This window comes from Oreochromis aureus, linkage group 19 (genome assembly GCF_013358895.1).
Source record: "Oreochromis aureus strain Israel breed Guangdong linkage group 19, ZZ_aureus, whole genome shotgun sequence".
Lineage (NCBI taxonomy): Eukaryota > Metazoa > Chordata > Actinopteri > Cichliformes > Cichlidae > Oreochromis > Oreochromis aureus.
The window spans coordinates 18,664,750-18,687,405 of record NC_052960.1 but is presented as its reverse complement, the minus strand read 5'-3'; the positions used below and the strand labels follow the sequence as shown (position 1 = coordinate 18,687,405).

The window sequence follows — 22,656 nt, the reverse complement described above, 5'->3', positions numbered from 1 at the left end:
GCTCTAAAGGCTGTTCGGCAGAAAGCTTTCTTTTCTTTTGTTGTATTCAGTTTTCAGTCTCCACTTGGCTAGATTTAGGCAAACAGTAATTGGTTAGGTTAAGGGCAAGATTGTGGTTTGAGTTAAAATACAGCCTTTAACAAAGTTTACTGTCTTTAGAGAGCATGTCTGGTCAATACCCCTTAAGGAAAGCTCTTCCCACACATGGCTCCTGAAAGCGTCCTTGTTATTCCGATATCACGGCGATTTGTCACATTTTCTTTAATGTCAGTTACATCTATTGTCATCAAGCTAAAACTAATGTTCATCTGCATCATGCTTTCTCCTGAGATAACTCTTCTGCCGAGGCCACGCTCTGTGTCGGTAGTCAGGAGGAAGCTGAACGTCATGGAGCTTAGAGAAAAGGTCGTCTTCTTCATCTTCAGCAAGAGAAGTAAGTAAGTTTTGGTGCAATGTGAATCAAAACTGCAAAATGTGTTTTTTTGGGGCATCTGTGCCTCAGTAGGGAGAGCAGGTCACACACTAATTGGAAAGTCAGTAGTTTGATCCCCAGCTGCTTCAGTGGAGCATGTGTCCTCAGGCCAGATACCGACCCCCTCCCAAACATGCATCCATTGATGTGTGTGTATGTCAGTGTGTTTGTCTGTGTGTCGATGATAGGAAAAGCCTTGTATAGCCCAGTTAAAAGTGCTGCATGCCTGTGTTTGAGTGGGTGCATGTGGCTTGCAGCATAAAGCGCTCTGGGTGGTCAATAAGTCTAGAAGAGAGCTGTTTGAATGCAGTCCATTTACCTTGGCACAGCATGCTCTCCCTTCTGATTATATTGTGTATGAATCGTTGAAAAATGCTTTAAAGTGCTGCTCTAATCATACCTACAGTCTAAATCTCTATTTAGTTTTCTTTCACGTGTGACAAAGAACAACAGAAATGTTCTTAACCCCACTCGGTGGAAGCCATCACCACTTTCGCAACTTAAACTTTGGCGTACTTTTGCTAACATAGCTTCAAAACATCCCCCAAGTTTTCCCTGGCTTAACCAGATGCTACAAACAAACCACATGACATATTTCATCATAAACCAGATTTGATGGTTCAAGTTTAAATTCTTTAAAAACACACACACAAAAAATACAAAAAAACAAACACTGCTGGAAAGCGACAGACACGAATGGTTAATGTTGTTTTCCCCATCCATTTCTTTAATCTACCACCTCCGGCTATCAGTGCTTTAATTTCTTCCTTACAGACAAGCAGCTCAATTTAATGAAAATATCACAGAGCGTGTGAGTCATGCAATATCTGGCTTATGATGCGAGTGTGGCCCTAATTAGAAGTTACAGGAAAGCAACAGAAATCAAAGTTGAGTCTATAAAAATGTACTTTTTCTTCCCGTCTGATGCCAGGTCGCCACTTACCACTTAATGCTTTGAATGTCATTAACCATCAAGTTTACCAAGAAAAAGATTTCTAGGATCTTTTCTTTGCCCCTTACAGACTGTTCTTGGAGGCTCGTCCAAAAGAAGCAAAATGCTGCTATCTCCTCCCAAAACCTCATCTATTTAGCTCCATGCACACACACAAACACATATTTGGAAACCATTTGTACATACCAGCACGATCCTGAACCATAAATCTCCTTTGCACTACTTTAATTTTATGTCAGTCATCCACAAAGTCATTAGACAGAAGAGGTATTAGACATGCAGAGGCAAATTAAAATTCACTCAGGGCCCTGAAATTGTCCTTAATGTCTTCAGGTTTCGTGTATCCAAATAAACATGTAGACATATTGGGAACAGCTGCGGACAGCCTTCATCACTACTGGAAATTGAAGCAAATTGCTGGCTTTCATTCAGGGTTGTGCTCCCATTTATTTAATCGTCAGGTGAATATTGAAGCATCAGAAAAAAATAAAGTGCTACTGTGTACAATACAGTGTAATGTGTATTTTTTTTTTTTACAATGCATACAGTACAACATGAATATTCCAGCTTTTAAACATGAAAAGGATTCACATTTTACATTTTCCTAGCAAAATATGGAGAAATAGGCTGCGGCTCAAGACTTTTGCACAGTGCTGTACCCAAACCTGCACATTTTCTTACTCCAGTCAGTTGTTTTAAAGCTTTTCATTGTGGGTTTCAGCTCAACCGTTTGCCAGTAAATTCCCTGTCGAAACTCTAAGGGTGGAAATGTGTCAACGCAGCGTTTGCTGATTTAAGAATATTAACCGAAAGCATGTCAGAATCCACCAGAAAATATTCCCACAGTGTTTCCTTTCTCTAAAAGGTGTTTGCTTACTATGCATGACAGGCCTGTCAAGCTTTGGTTCTGCTTGTGTCTAAATGATATGCATTGCTGTGGTAATATGTCAAAAAATGTGAGACGGTGACTATCCAAAATATGAAGCAGGGAAATATCTGGTCTTACTGCACTTTCAGTATGGAAGAAATCCACAGGTCTCATTTTTTTTGCTTTTTTTTTTGTGTGCAAATTTTTATTTGACAAGTGTATCTGATAGGATAAGAGACTTCAGCTGTCGAGTTAGCCAAATAAAAAGGGCAATCCAAAGAATCACATTAGTTTCGTATGAACTGAGGAATCCAGTTTTGTCCACAACAGCGACTGTGGACTTTGTCTCCCCTTTGCTCATATGGAAAGCAGATTTGGAAGATATCTTTTAATGTTTGCACAGGTGGCAGCAATAGAAGCAACAATAATGTTTTAAATAGGAAACGTACTCTTGTTTGCAGAGTAACTGAGAGTCACCGGCTTCAAAAAAAAATCAGCTTCTTTAATTTTTCTGTTGGAGTTTTTTTTCTGGAATTTTATTTTTAAAATTTTTACCAACACTAGGATGGAAACCTCGTGACTGAGTCTGCATACAAATGACCCCACGATCCTGAAACCCAAAGCAGCTTATCATTACCTCCACAAATGCAGTTATATTTTTGGTAGGGTTTGCCTGTGTGTCATTCTGTCTGTAAATGCAAGAGCTCGAAAAGTTTTGAATGTATCCGAATAAAACTTCGTAGGGGTGCAGAGTGGGGTCGTGTTGACAATCCATCAAAAATGGGCTTGCACCCACCAAGGTCTTCAAGGTCAACTTAATGGTTTATTGGTCAAAAATGGTCAAAAAGCCTTACAACTTACTTGTGTGGTGGGTATTGTCAACATACAAGTATCATATAAAGATAAAGATCTGAAATAACATGTGACATTTGATCTCTGACCTCCTCTTCTTTAAGGTCAACAGACTGAACTGAAGGTCAAAGTGATAATAATGCTATATAGAGATATTTACTGCCATCGTTTGTATTGAGAACATTTAGGCATGTAAGGAGTGATATACAGCATGGGGATTTTAAGTATCCCCATTGGACCTCTGACCTCTTCTTTAAGGTCAAATAAAGTCAAACATTCATAAAATGTCTTTTATCTTTAAAACTATGCTCAAAATTCTCCTCCCTTTATTTATATTGGCAACATTTAGGAAATGATAGTGGTATATGGGGATACTACATTTGACATTATAGTTTGCATTCAAATTATATGTCACATTTGACCTCTGACCTTTTACATTACATCTGCCTTTCTTTAAAATTGACCCCAATAATGTCATCAATCTTTTAAAAAAGTATTGTTAAGAGAAAGAGAATGAGCTGCTTGGTTAGTTAGAAATATGCTCTAGTTCAATATTACATAATAAGCTCAAGTTATTCGTATCCAGTTGTTTACAAATCTGTTACTCATTACCTGCGTCTACATAATGTCTGCATAATCAGAGTAAACATCTGTCAGGCTAACCCTTATCTGAGTATTACAGCACTACAAACATCTTACGGTATGTTTAAAAAGATCAAAGAAAATAAAGTGAGTATATACAAAATAGAATACTGTTCCCTTAAAAGTAAATACCATAAAAAACAGAGTGAGCTGCTTTGGTGGAGGTTTGCGCTCTCTGAGTGCTTCCAGTTGATTTTACTATTTATACCTGTGATTTGCTTTAAGTGCCTGTAGAAGTGCTTGTTCATGGGAAGTCTTGTGATTATTGGGCTTTTCTTTGTATTTTTGTAGGGTCTTTACCAAGCACATTGAGGAGACCGCTGTTTTGATTTTTTCCACTATATAAATAAAACTGAACTGAACTGAAGGTGAACTGATAGTTTTTGTGTGATTATGTCAAAATGGTACATGCAGACCTGATTTTACCCTCATATTAATGACCCATATTATCAGATGAAAACGAGAGATGTACAAAAACAAACTGAATCTTATCTGTTGAAATAATGAAGTCATTAAGTATCCAATGACAAAACTCAATAACTTTTTATCAAGAAAATTCAGATTCAGCACTTCTGACCTCACTTCTGCGTATTTCCTACATTTAAATCTCCACTCGCTCAAGGTGTAAAACTTTAGAAAAGCGCAAAGTCTGTGACAATTCGTCTGGGTCTTGCACAAGCAGCAACTTTAAAAACCCGAAAGACTTCAGAGGTGGAGATACCAAAAAACCATGGAAAAAAGTATTCACTGGCAAGGTTATGAGAAAAAAATGGTGACAAATGAGGCAGCTCCCTGAAAGAACACACTAGAAAATCAAGTTATGCTGTCCTGGCTTAAAAAGAAAATTCATCTTCATACTGAACATTACAAAACACTGTTTGTTCTCCAAACACCTTCTTGCTTTTAGACAATGAAGACTTAAAGTAAGGGGCTTTCTCAGGGTCACAACAAAGAGAAAGATAGCAACAGAAAAAAACCCCCACATTTACCCAAAATTTCACCTTAATGCAATTAAACAGTAATGAATTTATGGGTCTGGGGCAAATCATTAGTCACTTGAAGTGAATAAAACAATGGAAATATCTTCTTCCTCTTTTAAAAAAAAAATATATATATATATCTACACACCAGTACCTTAACCCATGTTCACCCAGTAGGCTTTAATGACCAGGACTGCATTTGTGCTGATGGAAATCGCAACCAAAGACCTTCTGGATTCAACTCTACCTCTGTGTCTCAGCAAATGGAGACCAAGAGGTTGTCTCCATTCCATAAAGAGCCTCTATTATATTATATTTTTTATATAAAAACTAGACAGATGGATGATTGTACATGTCCAAGTCAAAATATGCACACCTTTGCTGAACTTGAACGTCTTGCCAGCATCCACAGACTTCTGAGGACCCATTCATGTGCAGTGAATCAGCCTTTGGCATTTAGGAATTAAGACCCATAACTCAATTTATGATTTAATTGGCTGCAGCATGACTTCATTTAACTGGCCTATCGTGTGAGATACGCAGCTTCTTCCCAGAAAGTCCCTTTTCAACAAAACACAGAGATTTTAACGCAACATGCAATTTTCTGTTTTTTCCTCCTCGATTATGAATACAAAGCTTAAAAGCAGCATAGACACAAGCTAATAAGAATTTCAATTCAAGGTGGCTTGGCACTGTTTAGCTGAGATGGAACGAGGACATGGGAGTTTGATGGAAAATCAACTGAATAAAAGCTTGGAGTGATGAGGACAGTAAAAAGCTCTCACTATGTTAACAGGAGTTGTGTTTTCGCAAATACATTTTCATTCTTGTCAGAGTATGCCAAAAGCCCTTCTTCTTTACATACATCTCAAACAGTGTTCATATAGAAGAAAAAATATGCCATCTATACATTTTTGTAGCCCGCATTGCACAATCCATCACGCAAATTAAATAAAAACTGCACAATCCAAACCAAAATCTGGTTACTGTGTTAGTTTCAAATGGACTGATGGGTTATTTATTCACACTGCAGACTTATCCAAATACATTAAGCCAGAAGGTGGTCTCAAGAAAACAGACAGTTATCTGGCTTTAGCTTGGTGGGGTGGCATTAAGCTGTGATAGCAAAAACAAGAGGTGAACAGGGAGTTCTCTAGCCTTGACTTAGTAGTTTCAGTTGCGTAAACCAATGATGTCACTAGTACCTAACTCTTGGAAATAATTACTGACACAGGTTTGTTTCAAAAGATTGTCATTTTTGAACTCTACACACTACGTTCCCTTTAGCCTATATGTAGCCTATATACTTTTTACTTCACAATTAGCTGATATGAGCTAAAATCTCTCACAGACCTAGTGTGTCCCAGCTGGCCAGCAACAAACACTACATATTGTTACTCATTTTATCTCATTTAATCTTTATTCTCCTGTCATCCACACCTAGACGATGGTCAGTGACCCTCTGATAACCACCAGTCACTAGGGAAAACTCCCTATCAATTGCAAGTGGCCGTGGGAGGTTGCTTGCTGTCGCTCTTAGAAATTGTCTGGAAAGAAGTATATCGCATTTCACTGAAAACCTCCTTATGGTTGCAGAGGTCTGAGGTAGTTTGTATTGAAGACGCTGACTTGTTTTGCAAGCTCCTCGCCAACTCCTCACTAATTAGTGAGTTAATGAAGGTGAAGAGTGTGACACAAACTACAAACACAGACCGTCTGCCTTCAAAGCAGAGTTGCACCTTTTGAAATGCTTTCGTTTCGGCAACTCACAACTAACGCAGAAACACATCCGATAAAAAACACGCATATATTTATTCGGAAAGTTTAATACACAGATTAGCACCAAGAACACATGAGCAGAATTTCAGCTGACAGTGTCCGAACTGGTCGCCTCGACATCTGTTGGGATAAAACCCCGGGGGGTCCGAGGGGACTGAAGCAGGACCTTCTCATCTCAAACCACAAAGTTCAACTCCCACTCAGTCTGAATGGGCCAGTAAGCTGACATTTCTTCCCTGAGATCAAACAGCAGTGTCTCAGTTCAGCATTAAAGGCATAAATTAGACCTAAAAAAATCGCTGTATGACTCACTGAATCACTTTGCTTTAGCGAACCAGAATATCTGCTGCCCGGTGATTTAAGACTGATTTAAGACTGATTCCGTCTGACAGTTTGTTGAAGCGACATTTCCTACTATTGCACAAGGCTAAATGCATTTAGGGTTTCCTGTAAGACTGTGTTGTTTGTTGTTTGCTCCTAAATGAGCACCAGAACAACCAGGAAAACCACGATAACTCCGTTAGTATATACAGAAAAAGAGAATAAAGGCAGTCTGGATCTCTGCTGCTGCCCAATCATTCTCTAGAACAGACTTCAAAACCCTTTCTGACATATTAATATCCTTGTTAAATGCCGACCTTCTCCTGTGTGTCTTTGAGGAAATGTGAAACATTTAATGCCTAAAGCCAAACTGGGGTGAACTCTGAGTCATATTAGTGAAGAAACACAAAGCTGTGCTTAGATGTTGGAAAATGAATACAACAAAGGCATTAATGAAGCACGGCACCAACACAAATATATATATCTGATGGATGTGCGGTTTTGTCCTGGTTCTGGAACACTTGAACAGCTTTCCATTCTCTTGTGGACATCTGGGAGTGCGTGGGAATTTGTCCAACTACTCCACATGTGTTTTGTGGACCTGTAGAAGGAGTGCTTACCACACCTCAAGGAGTGTCCTGTGAGGGGTGCTTTGGGAGTTTGGTTATCAGACCTGCTTTTGCAGGCTATTCTGTCCCTGTAGAAAGAACCTGCTTCACACTGTTAGTAGTATATCAGACTGGTTTGCAGTGCATGTTGGCCTCCACCAGGGTTGTCAGTTGTTATTGGTTCTGTTCATAATTTTTATAGATAGAATTTCTAGGTACAGATGAAGGATTGCAGATGATGTAATTCTACAGGCTTCATCAAATGAAGGCAGTGTGAGGGTAAGTGTAAAGCAGCTGGGATGAGAATTAGAATCCCCAAGTCTGAAAACCTCAGTCAAAAAAGGATGATGTGTCCATCTCATTTCCAGGTTGGAAATGAGTTGCTGCTCCAAGGTGTTCAGGAATCTTATGGATTTTGTTTATGAATGAGGGAAGGAAGAGGGCAGGAGATTGACACACGGATTAGTGTAGAGTCTGCAGTAATGTAGACGCAGTGCCGAGCAGAGCTGAGCTTATAAGCAAAGCTGTTGAGTTACTGGTCAGTCAATATTCGTTCCATCTTTCCATCATCTATGGCAACAGGGTGTGAGGAGTGACCCAAAGAATGAGACTGTGGACAAAACAGCATCAAGTGTCTGTCCTCGGCCTTAGAGATAGGGTGAATGGCTCAATCATTGGGGAAGGACTCAGAATAAAGTCGCTACTCCTCCACATTGAATGGACACAGCTGACTTGGTTCAGGCATCTGACTAGGATGCCTCCTGAATGCCTCTTAGGTGAGGCATGTCCTACTGGGAGCGGACCCTGGGGCCGACCTAACCCACAGTGAAGAGATTGTTTTTCGGCTGGCTTGGGCATGACTCAGTGTCCCACCTGATAAGCTGCAGGAGGCTGCTGAGGAGATTGTTTCAAAGGTTTGAATTCCTGCTGTGATCCCCCTTAAAGTGGTCCACAATATTGATTCATTTATTCTGGGAATTATTCTGCCCTATGGCAGCTGGGATGGGGTCTTCACGACCCTGAATTGGAGGAGCAGAAGAGAATGAATGCATGGATGGATAGATGGCTGGATTATTGTGTGAAACGGTCATTGTTGTCATTGTCATTAATTCTTTTAATATTGTTTTTTTTTTTGCCTTAACATACCCCAATTTACAGTTAAAAGATCTATAGAAATATTTAACAAATGTCTATATAAAATGCTATATGCATTTAATAAATGTCTGAGTCCTCCTAAATATTTCTGGAAAACATTTTAAGGGCCTAATACTAAGGGCTACTTATGGATGCAAGTACGTTCTCTGGCATAACGCCTTGCTTTTTGAGTACAAAACTCCTCAATCATGTTTTGCAGACTTCATCCTCGGAAACACAGATCATCTTAGAGTTTGTCACTGACTAAAGTGCAAAAAACTGACGTGCCATCAGCTACATTCTTAAAAACCACAATTCACCATTCAATTTCAGATTGACACAACATAGTCTTGCAATGAGAGTATTCGCCTTCCCATCTTTTTGCAGTTTTATCCTTTATGGCTTCTTTTTTTTTTTTTTTTTTTTAGAGTTCCAAAGTTTTTAGAGTTCCAAAGTTTTTAGAGTTAATTCTGATCCACCAGGGTCTGTTGCACGCTATTTGGGCTTTAAAAGCAAAGAGTTTAATTTGAAAAACTCTGCATCAACACAGAAGTAAACACCCACAGGATTTATTAGGTGCCTTGCTTTATGAGGAGTGAGAAGTAAATATATTTAAACTTCACTCATTTTTGTCAGATTGTTTACGACCATCTGTATATTTACATTTTTTTAAACACATACTCATAAATCATAACAAGAGAAACTTCTCATCGTTTGGGTGTGATTTATTTATGTGTGTTCTTTTTTTAATAACCTTGAAAAACATTGGCAGATATTATCTTTAGCCCATCTGTGTAAGTTCTGGTAAAGACTAAAAAAGTTGTGGTCTGTGAAAAATTGTTAAACTTTTCAATAAAATTCACTGTGCTGCGAGCTTCAGCTGAGAGGAAAAGGTGAAAAGCCTTGACTTTGAGACACCTCCCACTCTACTGGCAGACAGCAAATATTTGAGTAGGCGCCCCCTAGAGGTCAAATGCGACAATATTTGTAGAACTCGAGAATCCATGTACTAAGTTTATTTTTTATTTTAAAAAATATTAAAATTGCTTCCTGTTTCTTGTGGCAATTTTTGAGGTGGATTTTTGAAAAATTGCCATGTGTTTCAAAATTTGAAATTTGAATAAATGCATCTTTGGCTCTGACCTAATGTTGACACTACAGTGCTACATGAAGTGTGGTGAAAAGAATCAGATGCCTGCAATCAGTGTGCCAGACTCCAAAACTTATTACCCTTCACCTCTGGGATACTAAAGATTTCCATTGTAATAAAATATTTCTGAACCCTCTTTGAGTATCAGGCGACTGTTGACATACAGGACATCTCTGGAGATCTCAGAAACTGACAAGGGTACTTCTTTTCGATAATTTACAATTGCAGGAGCAACTTATCAACCCTTAGGGATTTTCTCCAACTCTGCATAAATATGACCTAAACATTATCAGATTTTCACTCAACTGAAGCAATAAAAAAGTAATGAAAGAAATTATACTCAGTCGTTATTTAGTGAGGAAAATAATACGATATGGTAGGAAAAGTATGAGAAGGTGTTTTCAATCACTTGGATGAAAATAAGGGCCTGAGAGAGTGGTCTGTTTTTATTTAAAGAACAAGGATTTATCAAAGACTGCTAATTAGGACACATGTTCATGGAAGTGTGTAATGGCACGAACAAGGAGAGTTCTCTGGAAGTATATAAAGTATCAAATATCAGTATCGCTGTCGGTCCTATAAATATTCATTCATGAAGCAGTTTGGAATTATAACAACAAACAGTGAATTCTAAAAAATAACATGAATGTCCCAGAGGACAGTGGCTCATGCAGTGACAGTAGCCCTGAACACTGACACTAACCCTAGCAAAGAATAAAGATAATGTTTTTGCAGTGACCTTAACTATGAATGCACTGATACAATATTTCCTACTGTATCTGTTATATCCTGATTTGAAAAGCAGGACTGGTAATATGACTGATCCGTTTAATTTAGTTGTATATCACTTACAACATGCACTTGCTAGCAGAAGAGCTAACGTAGCACAAGGGATGCTAATAGGAGCAGCTTGGGGGCATTTCACCTACAATTACAAACGTTGGATTCCCGAATCGCTAAACTTAATCCAACAAAAACCCTGCTCAATTACCTGAAGTGAACAGTTCACGTAAGGAAACCCATCAACACCCACAATTGGCGCTATTCACCGAAAAAAAATTAGCTTAAATCAAAGGTTACCACCAGTTTTTGCATTACAAATGCAAAACATGTTATTTTGGCCGATAAAAAAAATATTTATGCTGTCTCACTTGTTTTTTTCTCTTTTCCTACTTTAGAACTTGTCACAGTGGGTCATTGTGGGTCACAGTCATAAATCATGAAAAAAGCAGTTAGTTCCAGCCTATTAATCATTTTCATTTATCTGAGGCTTTGAATTACAGTATTAAGCAAGAAAACAAAAAACCCAACTTGGACACTTGAAATGTTTGCCAAGTCTAAAATCTCACTCATTTTGAATATCTTGCCAAAGGTCAGCTTCATATCATGTTTCTGCCTAATTGTATCTCTGGACTATTTTAACACCCTTCTTTTTAACCAACTTTTTTATGAAAAAAGGGGTTTGGCTTTGTCCCAACCCAAAGTCGCCCTTGAACATGGGCGACACACAGCTGGCTACTCATCTATCTGTTAGCCAGCCAGAAGAGGGAAGCCCCCGAGGTCAGCTTTGATCCTCTATCTCTCCCTCTTTCTGCCAGCAGTGGAAAAAGATCATTACCCTCGAACTACACCTGAGCAATAGACATTAGACCAGCAACTTCACTAAAAGGACACAGGAGGAAATACTCTCACTTGTCTCTTTGTGTTACAGGCTGTTGATGGTTCAGGAGGTGGATAGCAATAAACAGAAAGAGCCTCCAAGATAAAAAGACAGATGGAGTTCTAAAACATGAGGTCGATGCCAAAGCCTGCCAGACAACTTCAGAAAGGAGAAAGACTGAGGAAATGAGATGTTTTGAAGAGGAAAGCGAGAACAACTTGCACATGCAAATGATACAGTTTGCACCTCTTAAAACAGAGTGAACAGAGTGATCATATAAATACAACAAATCCTCACACCAAGTTCCTGAAATATAAACACATAACTACTCAGCAAGTTTAAAACTTGGACTTACCAGTTTATGTCTTAAATTCGCTCATCTTGGGTCAACCTTTCTTTTTTTTATTTGATCTTGCCAAAAAAGTTGCCTTCTTTACAATTAATGCCACATTAAACAGCAGGTAAATTCTGGAGGTGAGTTTGGTTTTTCTATATATAATAATAGTCACTCCAATGTTGAACTGACACGCTGTGTATGTGAATGAGCGAAGGGCACATTGCGTGCAGTAATTGCATTCAAACTCTGTTGATTAAGTGCAGATCAGATCGGTCGTCTTTTAACATTCACAGAGACACATGGGGACCGAGACGCGTAAAATAAACACAGGTGATTAGAACTATCATTAAAGCCTCACACACACACACACACACACACTGAGTGTTAGCGCTGTTTGAAATTCACAATCAAAATCAGATCCAGCAGTTAACCACATATTGAGTCAGGAAGCTCACGCATTCACTGCAGTCACACTTCCATTGTATTTACCTTAGAGTCCCAATAGAATAGTATGCATAAGAAATCCCATTTAGTTTCAATTAGATATCACGAATAACTATAAAAGCTAAAGTGTGATCAAAGCTCAAGCTGAAATCTGAGGACGCAGTCAATTTGGCCTCTGTTACTGGAAGTAGAAACAGGGTAAACTACTGAAAAGGGTCATACGGCAGAAAGAAAGCACGATCACAGGATCGGAATTTGACTCTTTGTACTTTATGTTTTTGCATATTTTAAATTCTTTCATGATAAAACGCATTCTTGCCAATTCACATTTTTTAGGAAATCCCCAGTGGCATTCGGGTAATTGATAAAAAGAAGTGATTGATTGAATCAGTGTGAAAAGAATCACTTTCTCCTAAAACTAATGGGATAGTTGGCTTTTGTCTCTGCTTCTTTCTGTGCCATTTCGAAAAACGCAATTTGGAATTTGGCACAACTCTTAGACATGAGGAGAAGGTAAGATTATGAAACTTGGATATCAGTAACTGTTTCTGTTGTACAATCCTATTTTAATGCCATCTCCTTTATGTATTTTCACGTTGCACTGTGTTAAAGCAAAGTCTAGAGAGTTCCACCTACGAGAAAGCTCTCAAAAAGTGTGTTTAAATCTTTCTGTGAGGCGAAGGAGAAATTTCATCTGTCCATCTTTCTTCTTTACCGCTTATCCACTTCATTGTCATGCAGGGACAAGAGCCTATCCAAGCTGTCGCAGGGCGAGAGGCTTGGTTCATCAGAGGACCGAGGACAAACATATATACGGTAATGCACTAAAGTCTCGAGACACCCTGTATCTGATTTGCAAGGAACAAGATAAACAGGTGATTTACTGAACCCTGTGCAAACATAGATGGAAACAGTATATAAGGCAAAAAGAGATAAGACTCTCAACAAGTTTGAAACTCAATATTTGGTATGATCATCTTTATTCTTTAACACAGCCTGAACTCTACTGGACAAACTTTCTTATAATTTCTTTAAGCAGTCTATAGGAAAAGTCTTCCAGGCTTCTTGAAGGACATCCCAAAGCTCTTCTTTGGATGTTGGCTGCCTTTTGTTCTGTTCTCTGTCGAAATCATTGGGTTTAACAATTTTGAGATCCAGACTCTGGGGAGGCCAATCCATGACTGGGTGTGTTTCTATCCAGGCATGCTTTTACTGCATTGGCGGTGTTGGCACTGGCCAATCAGGTGCTTTCCAGATCTATCTTTGGCATTTTTGAGAGACTCGACTAAAGAAACGGGAACATGATATGTAATTTTGTGACAAGCTTGTAAAAAGGGACAAACATGAACTCATTATTTAAGTTAGTTGCTTTCTTTTTTTTTTCTTCAGACTCAACTGAAAATGAGTGAAAAAGTACTAAGAAGGACCTTCAGAAAACCTGGAGAACTTTTGCTCAAGACCACTTTTTAAAAAATGACAAGAAAGACTGATGGCAGCAAAATATAAAGATTTGAGGCAAGACTTTTGTACAAATTATTGTATATGTCTCTTAAATAATAGGAATTTAATAAACAGTATCAAATAAAAGATAAGCCTCTTTTAAAAAGACCGCACTGAAAATGTGTTTTTATAAGTGTTGCAAAAAAAAAAAAAATCGAATCTTTTCCTTCGGCTCGATAGTTTTGTACCATCGTTTTTGTATAAATGCAAAGTAGTTTACTGTACACAAAAACTGTTTGGAGATGTTCAATCTTGAGTAAATGGTGACATGAAAATTACTATCCAATATATGTGTAGTGCAGAACTTTGGCATGCCAATATTAACATGTACAAATTATATAGACAAGGAAATAGTTTCAAACATTTCATCCTGATGATAATGGCAAGTAATATTTCTGCTGTAATTTAGAGCGAGTTTTCAGGATACGACTCTGGTATTTTCCAAAAGAATACTTACCATTTGTCACTGGTTTTGTACAGGCAACAAAAAAAAACAGTAGCGTATTTCACAGGAAATGAAAAATAAATCACTTGAAGTGAGCGGGGGTAAAACTAAAGTCAGCAGCACCGATATTCTGCAGAAAGACCCCTCACGCAAGGTCTCGATTCTCCCTGGCATCTCAGTGAGGGTTGAAAGCAATTTAACGTTTTCCATATGAATTATTTTTTTGAAACATATATTTCCATTCAAGGAAGCGGTACCTACTTGTACCATCAAGAAATCCTGTACCTATTCTGATGCTGGAATTATACTTGTCCTATCATTACAAAGTTCAACGAGTGCCTAAACCACAAAAAAAGGAGTAAATGCTATCAGCATACAACTGGTAGCAGTTGTATTGAGATATACTTGTATTGACAATAACTGTGATGTTTAAAAAAATGACATAATGAGAGCATCTTAATAATACACATATGATGAAAAGACACCAATGCAGGAGTATGAGAAACAGTTCACTGAGCGGCCACTTGAGCCGGCCTCAAATGGCCTCCTAGACCCTGCTGATAAAATGCCCCAATTTAGAGAAGAGATAAACATGTTTACAGAATAGTGAGACGTCTACAAACCGATGGGTGACCTCACGGCGCACACATCCATCATTTATACAGTTTATCGTGTTAATCAACACTAAGCACAAAATGGGACAGTGCTAGCAACCTGGTTAATCACATCCGCCCTTTGATCACGCAGTATTTGCCACAGCAGAGAAAGCAATTTTCAGTCAGATATGTATCAGCTGATCTGTTTTGCATTTCCACTCAGTGTAATTGTAATTTTTATGGGCTTTCTATAATTATGGTTAAAGATTCTCACTCTAACTCCCCACATGTAGTTTGAGAATACTGGGAATAGATAATGTTGCGAAAATCAAATATTGGCCGCGCTGGTATGAGAAGACTATCCCTCACGAGTCGGATGCATGCTAGATGTGCCTCAGGCTCGGAGGGTGGAGGAGGGGGATCTGACATAATACTGTGAGTTTTGGCGGAGCTCATCCTGGACTCATTCCTGTCACTGGAGTGACTGCAGTAAGAGCCACTTACACTGATCCAGCCACAGTGGCTGCTAAAGCCAAGGGGAGGGACTCCTGCATGTGGCTTTTGCTTGCAAATAAAAAAAAAAAGGTGTTATTGCTTCAAGTGGAGTAAGCTATCTACTGCCCTCTTTAGGTACATGTTGATTGGCTAAACATATATGATACATACAGCTATTCAGCAGACAGAGAAAGCATGTGGTGCTGCATCAACCTGTGTGAAACATAACAAAATATATGAGCACTTACCAGGAGTAGTACTAATAATAACTACCCCCTCTAAAGAACTAATAACAAATCTGGCTTTCAATAAGCATGATCAGATAATTAAAAATAGCCTTAGCATGTAAAAAGTGAACTAACTGTGCTGCATGAGATGATTTAAAGCCAGAGGAAGTCACAGCGATGCTAATAAGCCAGCTCTAGTGGATCCCTGTGAGTGAGTTCACCACAATTTCCCTGACCACATGACATGCCTCTGCTGGTCACAAACACTCACTCTATTCATATGAAATTAAGACTGATTGGATCTGGCAGGCAAGAAGCACAAACAAAGGTGATTTTCTTCCAGTAAACAGTGATTCATGGATTTTATTTTTATATTTTCTTAATACTAAAAAGGAGGGGAAAAGGAAGAAAATTCAGGCCTTTTTTGTTTAATGATATTTGCCTTTTTCAGTTAGGTTTAACAAAACAAAATCTGGGTTAATCTGCTTAAAGCCTAAAGAAAAATGTCATATTTTCCTCTGTTTATTTAAAATAAGCAGTATAATCAACAGCATAGAATTATTATGTAACCCCACTAACTGTTCCGAGAGCCCATTCCTTGCCAAGTCTTGTCGTCCTGCTGCAGTGTAAATGAATGTAAATCAAATTCCGTCAAGTGTTGCCTCAAGAGAAAATGACACCTCGCCTGATGTCGCTTCTCAGAGTGGATGTGGAAGCACCGCTGGGACGTGTGCGAGGCGGCGCGTTTTTGTGCCAAAGATTCATAATCGGATCAAACTGCAACAGACTCTGTCTAAACCCTGGACCAACTCTCCCCCCGTGATCCCTGTGAGTGGCACGACGCTGCAGAAAGGCAGGAAGGCTAATTAACGTGGCACACTGTTGCCAAATGTGCCCATTCAACCATTTAAAGAAAACACAAAGTAAGCGCAAAAAAGAGAGAGAAGACGGGAAAAGTTTTACCAAAACACTCACTGGAGTCAAAGTGCGTTACTTACTTATCAAAATGAAGATGGGGAGATAAGTGTTGTGGTTTTTTATATAGTCCATGGCTCCTCTTTCTTCGGCGGCAGCTCCACAGAGAGTCCGTGTTGGGGGTTTCCTTGCTTGCACCTTTTAAGCCCTCATGAATACGCTGAAGAGAAACCCGGCTCGTGAAGTTAACGATTAACGGTCACACGCGCGCTCCTCCGGACACTGTAGTTATTTCTCAAGTTGCGCACTGTTACTCATTCCGGTGATGCTGATGCTGCTGCAGCTCCCAGTGACGACAACCGCCCCAAACCCTCCTCCCTCCAAACCCTCCTCCCCTGCCTCTGCTCCCTTTCACTGCGTGTTAGTCACCAGTCAAAAGGGCTCCGAGTCCTATGCTTTCAGGCTCACTCTGCCCACATATGTCAAGACAGACTTTTATGGAAAGGTTTGAACTCTGTAAACCAGCTTCTCACGCCAGGATTAAACACCTTACCCTGAGAAAATCAAACTAAAAAAAAAAAATAAAAATAAAGCGGACATTATTGCATAATTAAAGTAACATCACAGAAAATCATTAAACATTTTTCCACATTTCAGTTTTATCTGAACAGTGTCAAAAACAGCAAAAGGGGAACATCTGTAGATAAAATGAATGCAGTCAAATGCAATAGTCATATACCAGAGCCCACTTATATTCATGAAGACTAGCTATAAAAATACGGTTTCCAACTTTATGGTTATTTTGGAAGTTTGGAGTTTATGGTGTTGTAAATAGACATATTAACGTTTTATTTACTAGACCTTGCTAGTTTGGACCCCGTTTTGCCTTCAGAACTGGCTTAATTCACCATGGCAGTTGCAGCAGATTTTTTTTTTTTTTTTTTTTTGGCTGCCCATCCATGGTGAGAATCTCCCATTTCATCACATCCCAAAAATGCTCTATTGGACTGAGATCTGGTGACTGTCGAGGCCATTTGAGTACAGTGAATTCAATGACATGTTTGAGCAAGCAGTTTGAGGTTATTTGAGCTTTGGTGCATTATCCTGTCTAGCAGAAACCATCAGAAGATGGGTACACTGTGGCCATAAAGGGATAGACATGTTCAATAGCAATACTTAAACTCTGTTGATACTGAGGGGCTTAAAAGGTGTCAAGAAAATAGAACCCACACCCCCAGAAGCAACTTGAACTCATACAATTTCCTGATACAAGGCAGGATAGAAATGAGCAGTTTCTCAGACCAGCCTGTCTGGTACCAACAACCGTGCCACATTCAGACTCACTTGAACTACCTTCCTTCCTCATTCCGATGTCTGGTTTTAATTTCAGGATGTCGTCCTGAACATGTGTACATGCCTAAATGCAGTGAGCTGCTGCCATGTGATTCACCACTCAGCCAAACATCACACTATCACTGATTCCTTCTTATATAACTCACAGCTACTCCATGAGATCATTAATACCTCCTGCCAGCAGCTGCTTTTGAGTAAATATTTATTCAGGTTTCAAGATTGTTCAAACTTTTGGGGATTAAAATAAACAATGCATATACCCAGAATACCTTCAAGTGTTTTGTAGCTGTCAGATTAAAGTGATGGAAAACAAGTCAGTGGGTAACCAAAAAAGCAGCAGTGAATGAGCAGGCTTTACTTCAGAAGGACATGGTCAACAAAAATACTCAGGTAGGCTGTGGCATTTAAATGATGCTCTGCTGACACTAGGGGGCCCGGAGTGAGCCAAGAAAACATCTCCCACACCATTACCCCACCACCGCTAACCCGAACCATTGGCACATGGCAAGATGATGTATGCCTTCACATTGGTTACCTTAAATTTCGACCCCAGCATCAAATGTCACAGCAGAAATTGAGACTCATCTTATTAAACGTTTTTCTGATCTGCTACTCTTTTATTTTGGTCTTTATTATAGCCTGTTTTGTGTTTCAATTTTCCTATTTTTAGCTAATAGGAGTGGCATACAGTGTGCTCTTCTGCTGCCGTACAGTATTTTATTTGTGCAGCCAAAGAAGCTCTTCTGCATACCTCGGTTGTGACAAGTTGTTGGGTTACTGTGCCTTCATAACTGTTCGAAGCAGTCTGGTCAGTCGCCTCTGACCTCAACAAAGCATTTTTTGCCCAGAACACGGCCGCTAGTTGAACATTTTCTCTTTTTCAGACGATTCTCTGTAAAGCCTAGAGATCATTATGTTGGAAAATTTGAATAGATCAGCAGTTTCTGAAATACTCAGAGCAGCAGCAGTAACCATGCCATGTTCAAAGTCATTTAAATCACCTTTCTTCCCCACGTCTACGTGCCTAATTGAGTTGCTGCCATGTGATCAGCCGATTAGACGTTAATGTTAATGAACAGTTTAATGGGTGTAACTAACAACATGGTGAGTGAGTGCATCTGAATATTTTGAGAATCTGTAGTCAAAGAACAAGACTTTCCCTTTTAAGAGGTTTTGTTCTATTGACAAATCACATTTGAGCAGTCTTAGATGTTTGGAAGCAAAAAGTTCGCGTGGAGAGCAAAAGTCAGCCCACATTGTCTCAACAGAGGACTTCCCAGACTGATGGCCCTGTTGAACTGAATTGCATCCCATAGAAAGGTGTTCCTGTCATTTTCTCCACTCCAATTCATATTATGAAGTGCCGGCCACTGCAAATATCAAATTGCTGTCAAACAGTAGACTGCATTAGTTTTGGTAAGCATACTTAATAAAGTTGCAGCTGAGATCATTATTGGCTGCAGCCTAGAAATAGTAAAGTGTCATTCAACTTTAATTTTCAGTAGATGATGATATGTTGTCTTATATATGAAATTTTGTTTTGTGTATAAGATGGTAGCTAACACAACAAATACAGCTGTTCTTACTCCACATCAGTCAGAACTGGCAGATGGCACGTACTTCTAAAACGACAGAAAGTCACAGGCAGATTGAGTATTAAAGCCCGAATAATGAAAGGCTGTCAAGAAAATGATTAGCTTTGTTTTTGTGCTTTTTTCTCGTATAAAGAGAATTGTTTTCAACTTTCATTTGAAGTAGTCCGATATGACCTACCTTTACACACTGACGGGTTTGCAAAAGTCAAGTTATAAATCTCCTTTATACACTGTTTGTTTAAGTTTCTTTCTGTCAGTCGAGCGTGTGGCACTAACTGTAGCTTTCTCTCCAGAGGATGACAGTTTAATGTGGTCAAACCTCTGTGTTGTTCAAGTTGCATCTTCAAACCTGTGAAAAGTACCTTTCTGTTCATTTATGAAGCTGTCAGTCAATGTCAGTTTGCAGAAAATGTTTTTCAAGGCGCTGGCACTATAGATCTGCAGGTAGAGAGTGCATTAGCGTGGGAGGAAAATAGCTCCAGGATAGGGAACAATACATGAATTGAGAATAATAACCATTATTAAAATAATTATAAATCATGACATACTATAAAAATGTGCTGCTCACAATAACAGATAAGAATAAACACAGGAAATGCAGAGTAGCCACGATGATGCCATGTGTTCTCTCCTTTAAAATCCCTTAAAAAGGCATTTTAATGCTCATTGGCCGACAGTCCAAGCTAAAATCCGATGGCTTCCAGGTAAGCACCAGGAAGTTGCTGATTTTAAACTTACCTTTCTTTCACTTTTAAACTTTCCCAACAACAAAGCGGGATTTAAGCTATAATTCTGCATATCTACCTTCAAATCTGAGGTAGTATATCATTAAAATCAGATGTGTCTTCTTTTCTAGGGACATCAAACTGTTCATTCATAGAATACTTTCATGTTTTCCCATCTGGATGACTGCAATTTCCTCTGTGTGTACCTCAATCAAGGTGCACAAAATCGATTACAGTTGCTTCAAAATGCAGCTGGTAGCCTCTCAACTACAACTACTGTCTCATGGACCCACCTGCTCTTCCACCCCCCACCCCCCAAAAACACACACACTTGTTTCCATTAAAATTTATAATAAAATATACTATTTGGTTGATTAAGTGAACAGTATGACCTTAGTGCTTTTTATATTTGTGATCTTGTTGTTCCTCTTTCTGCTTCTCAGTCACTCCAGTCCTCAAATGTCTGCCTTTCATCCATCACCCACTCCAAGTGCAAAGCAAAAGGCAACAACCCTCTGCAATCACCCTCCCAAATCCATCAGTGTTTCTGAATCTTTAGGTTGTTTCAAGCAGCTTCTAAAACACTTTTCTTCTTTGTTTGTAACTTAGCATTAGAATGTGCTAGATAAATGACGCTTCACTAAATTACATACGAGACTAGAGATCTGTCAGACTACCAGACAAACAAAGTGCAGGTTGGTCTGCAGGTTAATGGGGCTAGTGCCCTAAATCAAATCTGATTTAAGATCTTATAATCCTGAAGATCAGGATCAGGGTTATGTTCAGTTACAAGATGAATGTAATTGTATTAGATCTGTTGACATAAGGTGATTTGCAAATGTCTTGAGCTACATCTCATTTCTTTATAATCCGTGTCACGGCTGTGGGGTTATGAATGAAGGACCCAAGATGCAGGCACTTGCTGTGTGGTGAGGATGGTAAGGACCGACCTAAGAAAACCTAAACTGGGAAAAACCTAACAAACAAAACCCAAAACCATACACGCCGGGAGAAACACAGGGCATGACGAGCAAACGATCACACGACGAACACTAGCGAACACACACTAATATACAGAAAGGGAAACGAGGAAACAGCACACAGGAGGGAGACACAGCTGAACCCAAGAAGCATGACAAGACAGGGAGAACGCAAACTGAATACACTGACGTCAGACACGGACCTTCAAAGTAAAACAGGAAATATACGCAGACAGAACTCAGAGACACTACCTGACAGAGAGCAGAGGGAACACACGGGCAGGGATGACTGCGCATTAAACAGAGCGAGCACAGAACTAAAACCTAAGAACTAGGAAAATCTTAACAGAATACATAACCTGAATAATAAGAACCTAAGATAATGTTAATTAATACCCAACCCTGAGTCAACAGACTCAGGCCCATGACAATCTGCCTGGAAAATGAAAAAAAAAATATAGAGATTTATTAAAACATGTTAAAAAATACATGGAAAGTTGCCTTTAAATTCACTAATAACCTTGAAAGCCAAATTATTTGCTGAGTTTAAGGAAAGCTTTCATATAATTTCTTTAAATAGTCTTGACAAATATTCTCCAGGCTTCTTAAAGGAGATTCAAAGCTCTTCTTTGGATGCTGGCTGCCTTTTGTTTCATTTGCTGACGATCCCACATTGGTTCAATAATGTTGAAGTCCGGGCTCTGGGGAGGCCAATCCACTGACTGATAGTCTGTGCTGGATTTCCCCATCCCGGTATGCTTTTACTGCGTTAGCAGCGTGTTTGACTTCAAAATGAAGCTGCTGCCAATCACACACTTTCCAGATCTGTCTTTGGCATTTTTGATAGTCAACTATTGTCATGCTGAAAAATGGAGCCGTTGCCAATCAGATGCTTTCCAGATGGTAATGTATCTTGGAAAATCTGACGGTACTCTTCCGTGTTCATAATTCCATCAAACTGACAAGATTCCCAACACCACCGGCTAAAATGAGGACTTGAACCGTGACATAGTGTCCATCGTGTTTTGCAGATGGCTGTAGACAGTCTCTCTTCACCTCCTCTGTATATATTAACAATTATTTGAGCCAGAAACGTTCAAGGCTTTTCCACGGCACAGTATTTCCAAACAATATGATTAAAGCTCTTTGGAAAAATTAAAGTGCAACATCATCAAGGATAAGGCGGATCACAATGAGCTGTTTCTACAAGTAGACAAGCTTCTTTAATTTGTCTGTATGCACTTGAACTTTGAAAATTTGCAGTTTGTGTCATCTGTCAATCAATTCATGGCAATCTTGGCCTACCATGCCTGCAACCAGCCAACCACTCCAAGGTGAGTGGCCACTTTGTCACATAGGAAGAAATTTTTAAAATATTTTTCTTATAATGTAGAAAAGGACTCTATCAATACTGTGCAATGTGTTGCTTCCTTCCCAGTAATGAAAATGCTGTCAACATTGAAATGGTTGATGTAAAGCTTAGAAGGATTTACAGCCTATAGAGGGCATTTAAGTTTTAACTGTTTGTTGGAAAAGTATTTTAAAAAAAAGTCAAATCAAAGGTAACCTTCACAACATTTCTCTCATGTACATATAAAACCTTTACTTATTATGGAAGGTTAAAGA

The 22,656-nt window shown here is 39.1% G+C and overlaps 1 protein-coding gene across 2 annotated transcripts in view; it reads right to left on the bottom strand.

Moving 5' to 3' along the window:
- The window catches only part of ltk (leukocyte receptor tyrosine kinase), a 61,581-nt gene extending 44,874 nt beyond the window's left edge, over positions 1-16,707 (bottom strand). For both annotated transcript variants that reach the window (XM_031758391.2, XM_039603426.1), the window contains exon 1: positions 16,461-16,707. In XM_031758391.2, the coding sequence (XP_031614251.2) occupies positions 16,461-16,512 (52 nt within the window). In that variant the 5' untranslated portion in view covers positions 16,513-16,707. The remainder of the gene's footprint in view (positions 1-16,460) is intronic.
- Between the last annotated feature and the right edge of the window lie 5,949 nt (positions 16,708-22,656).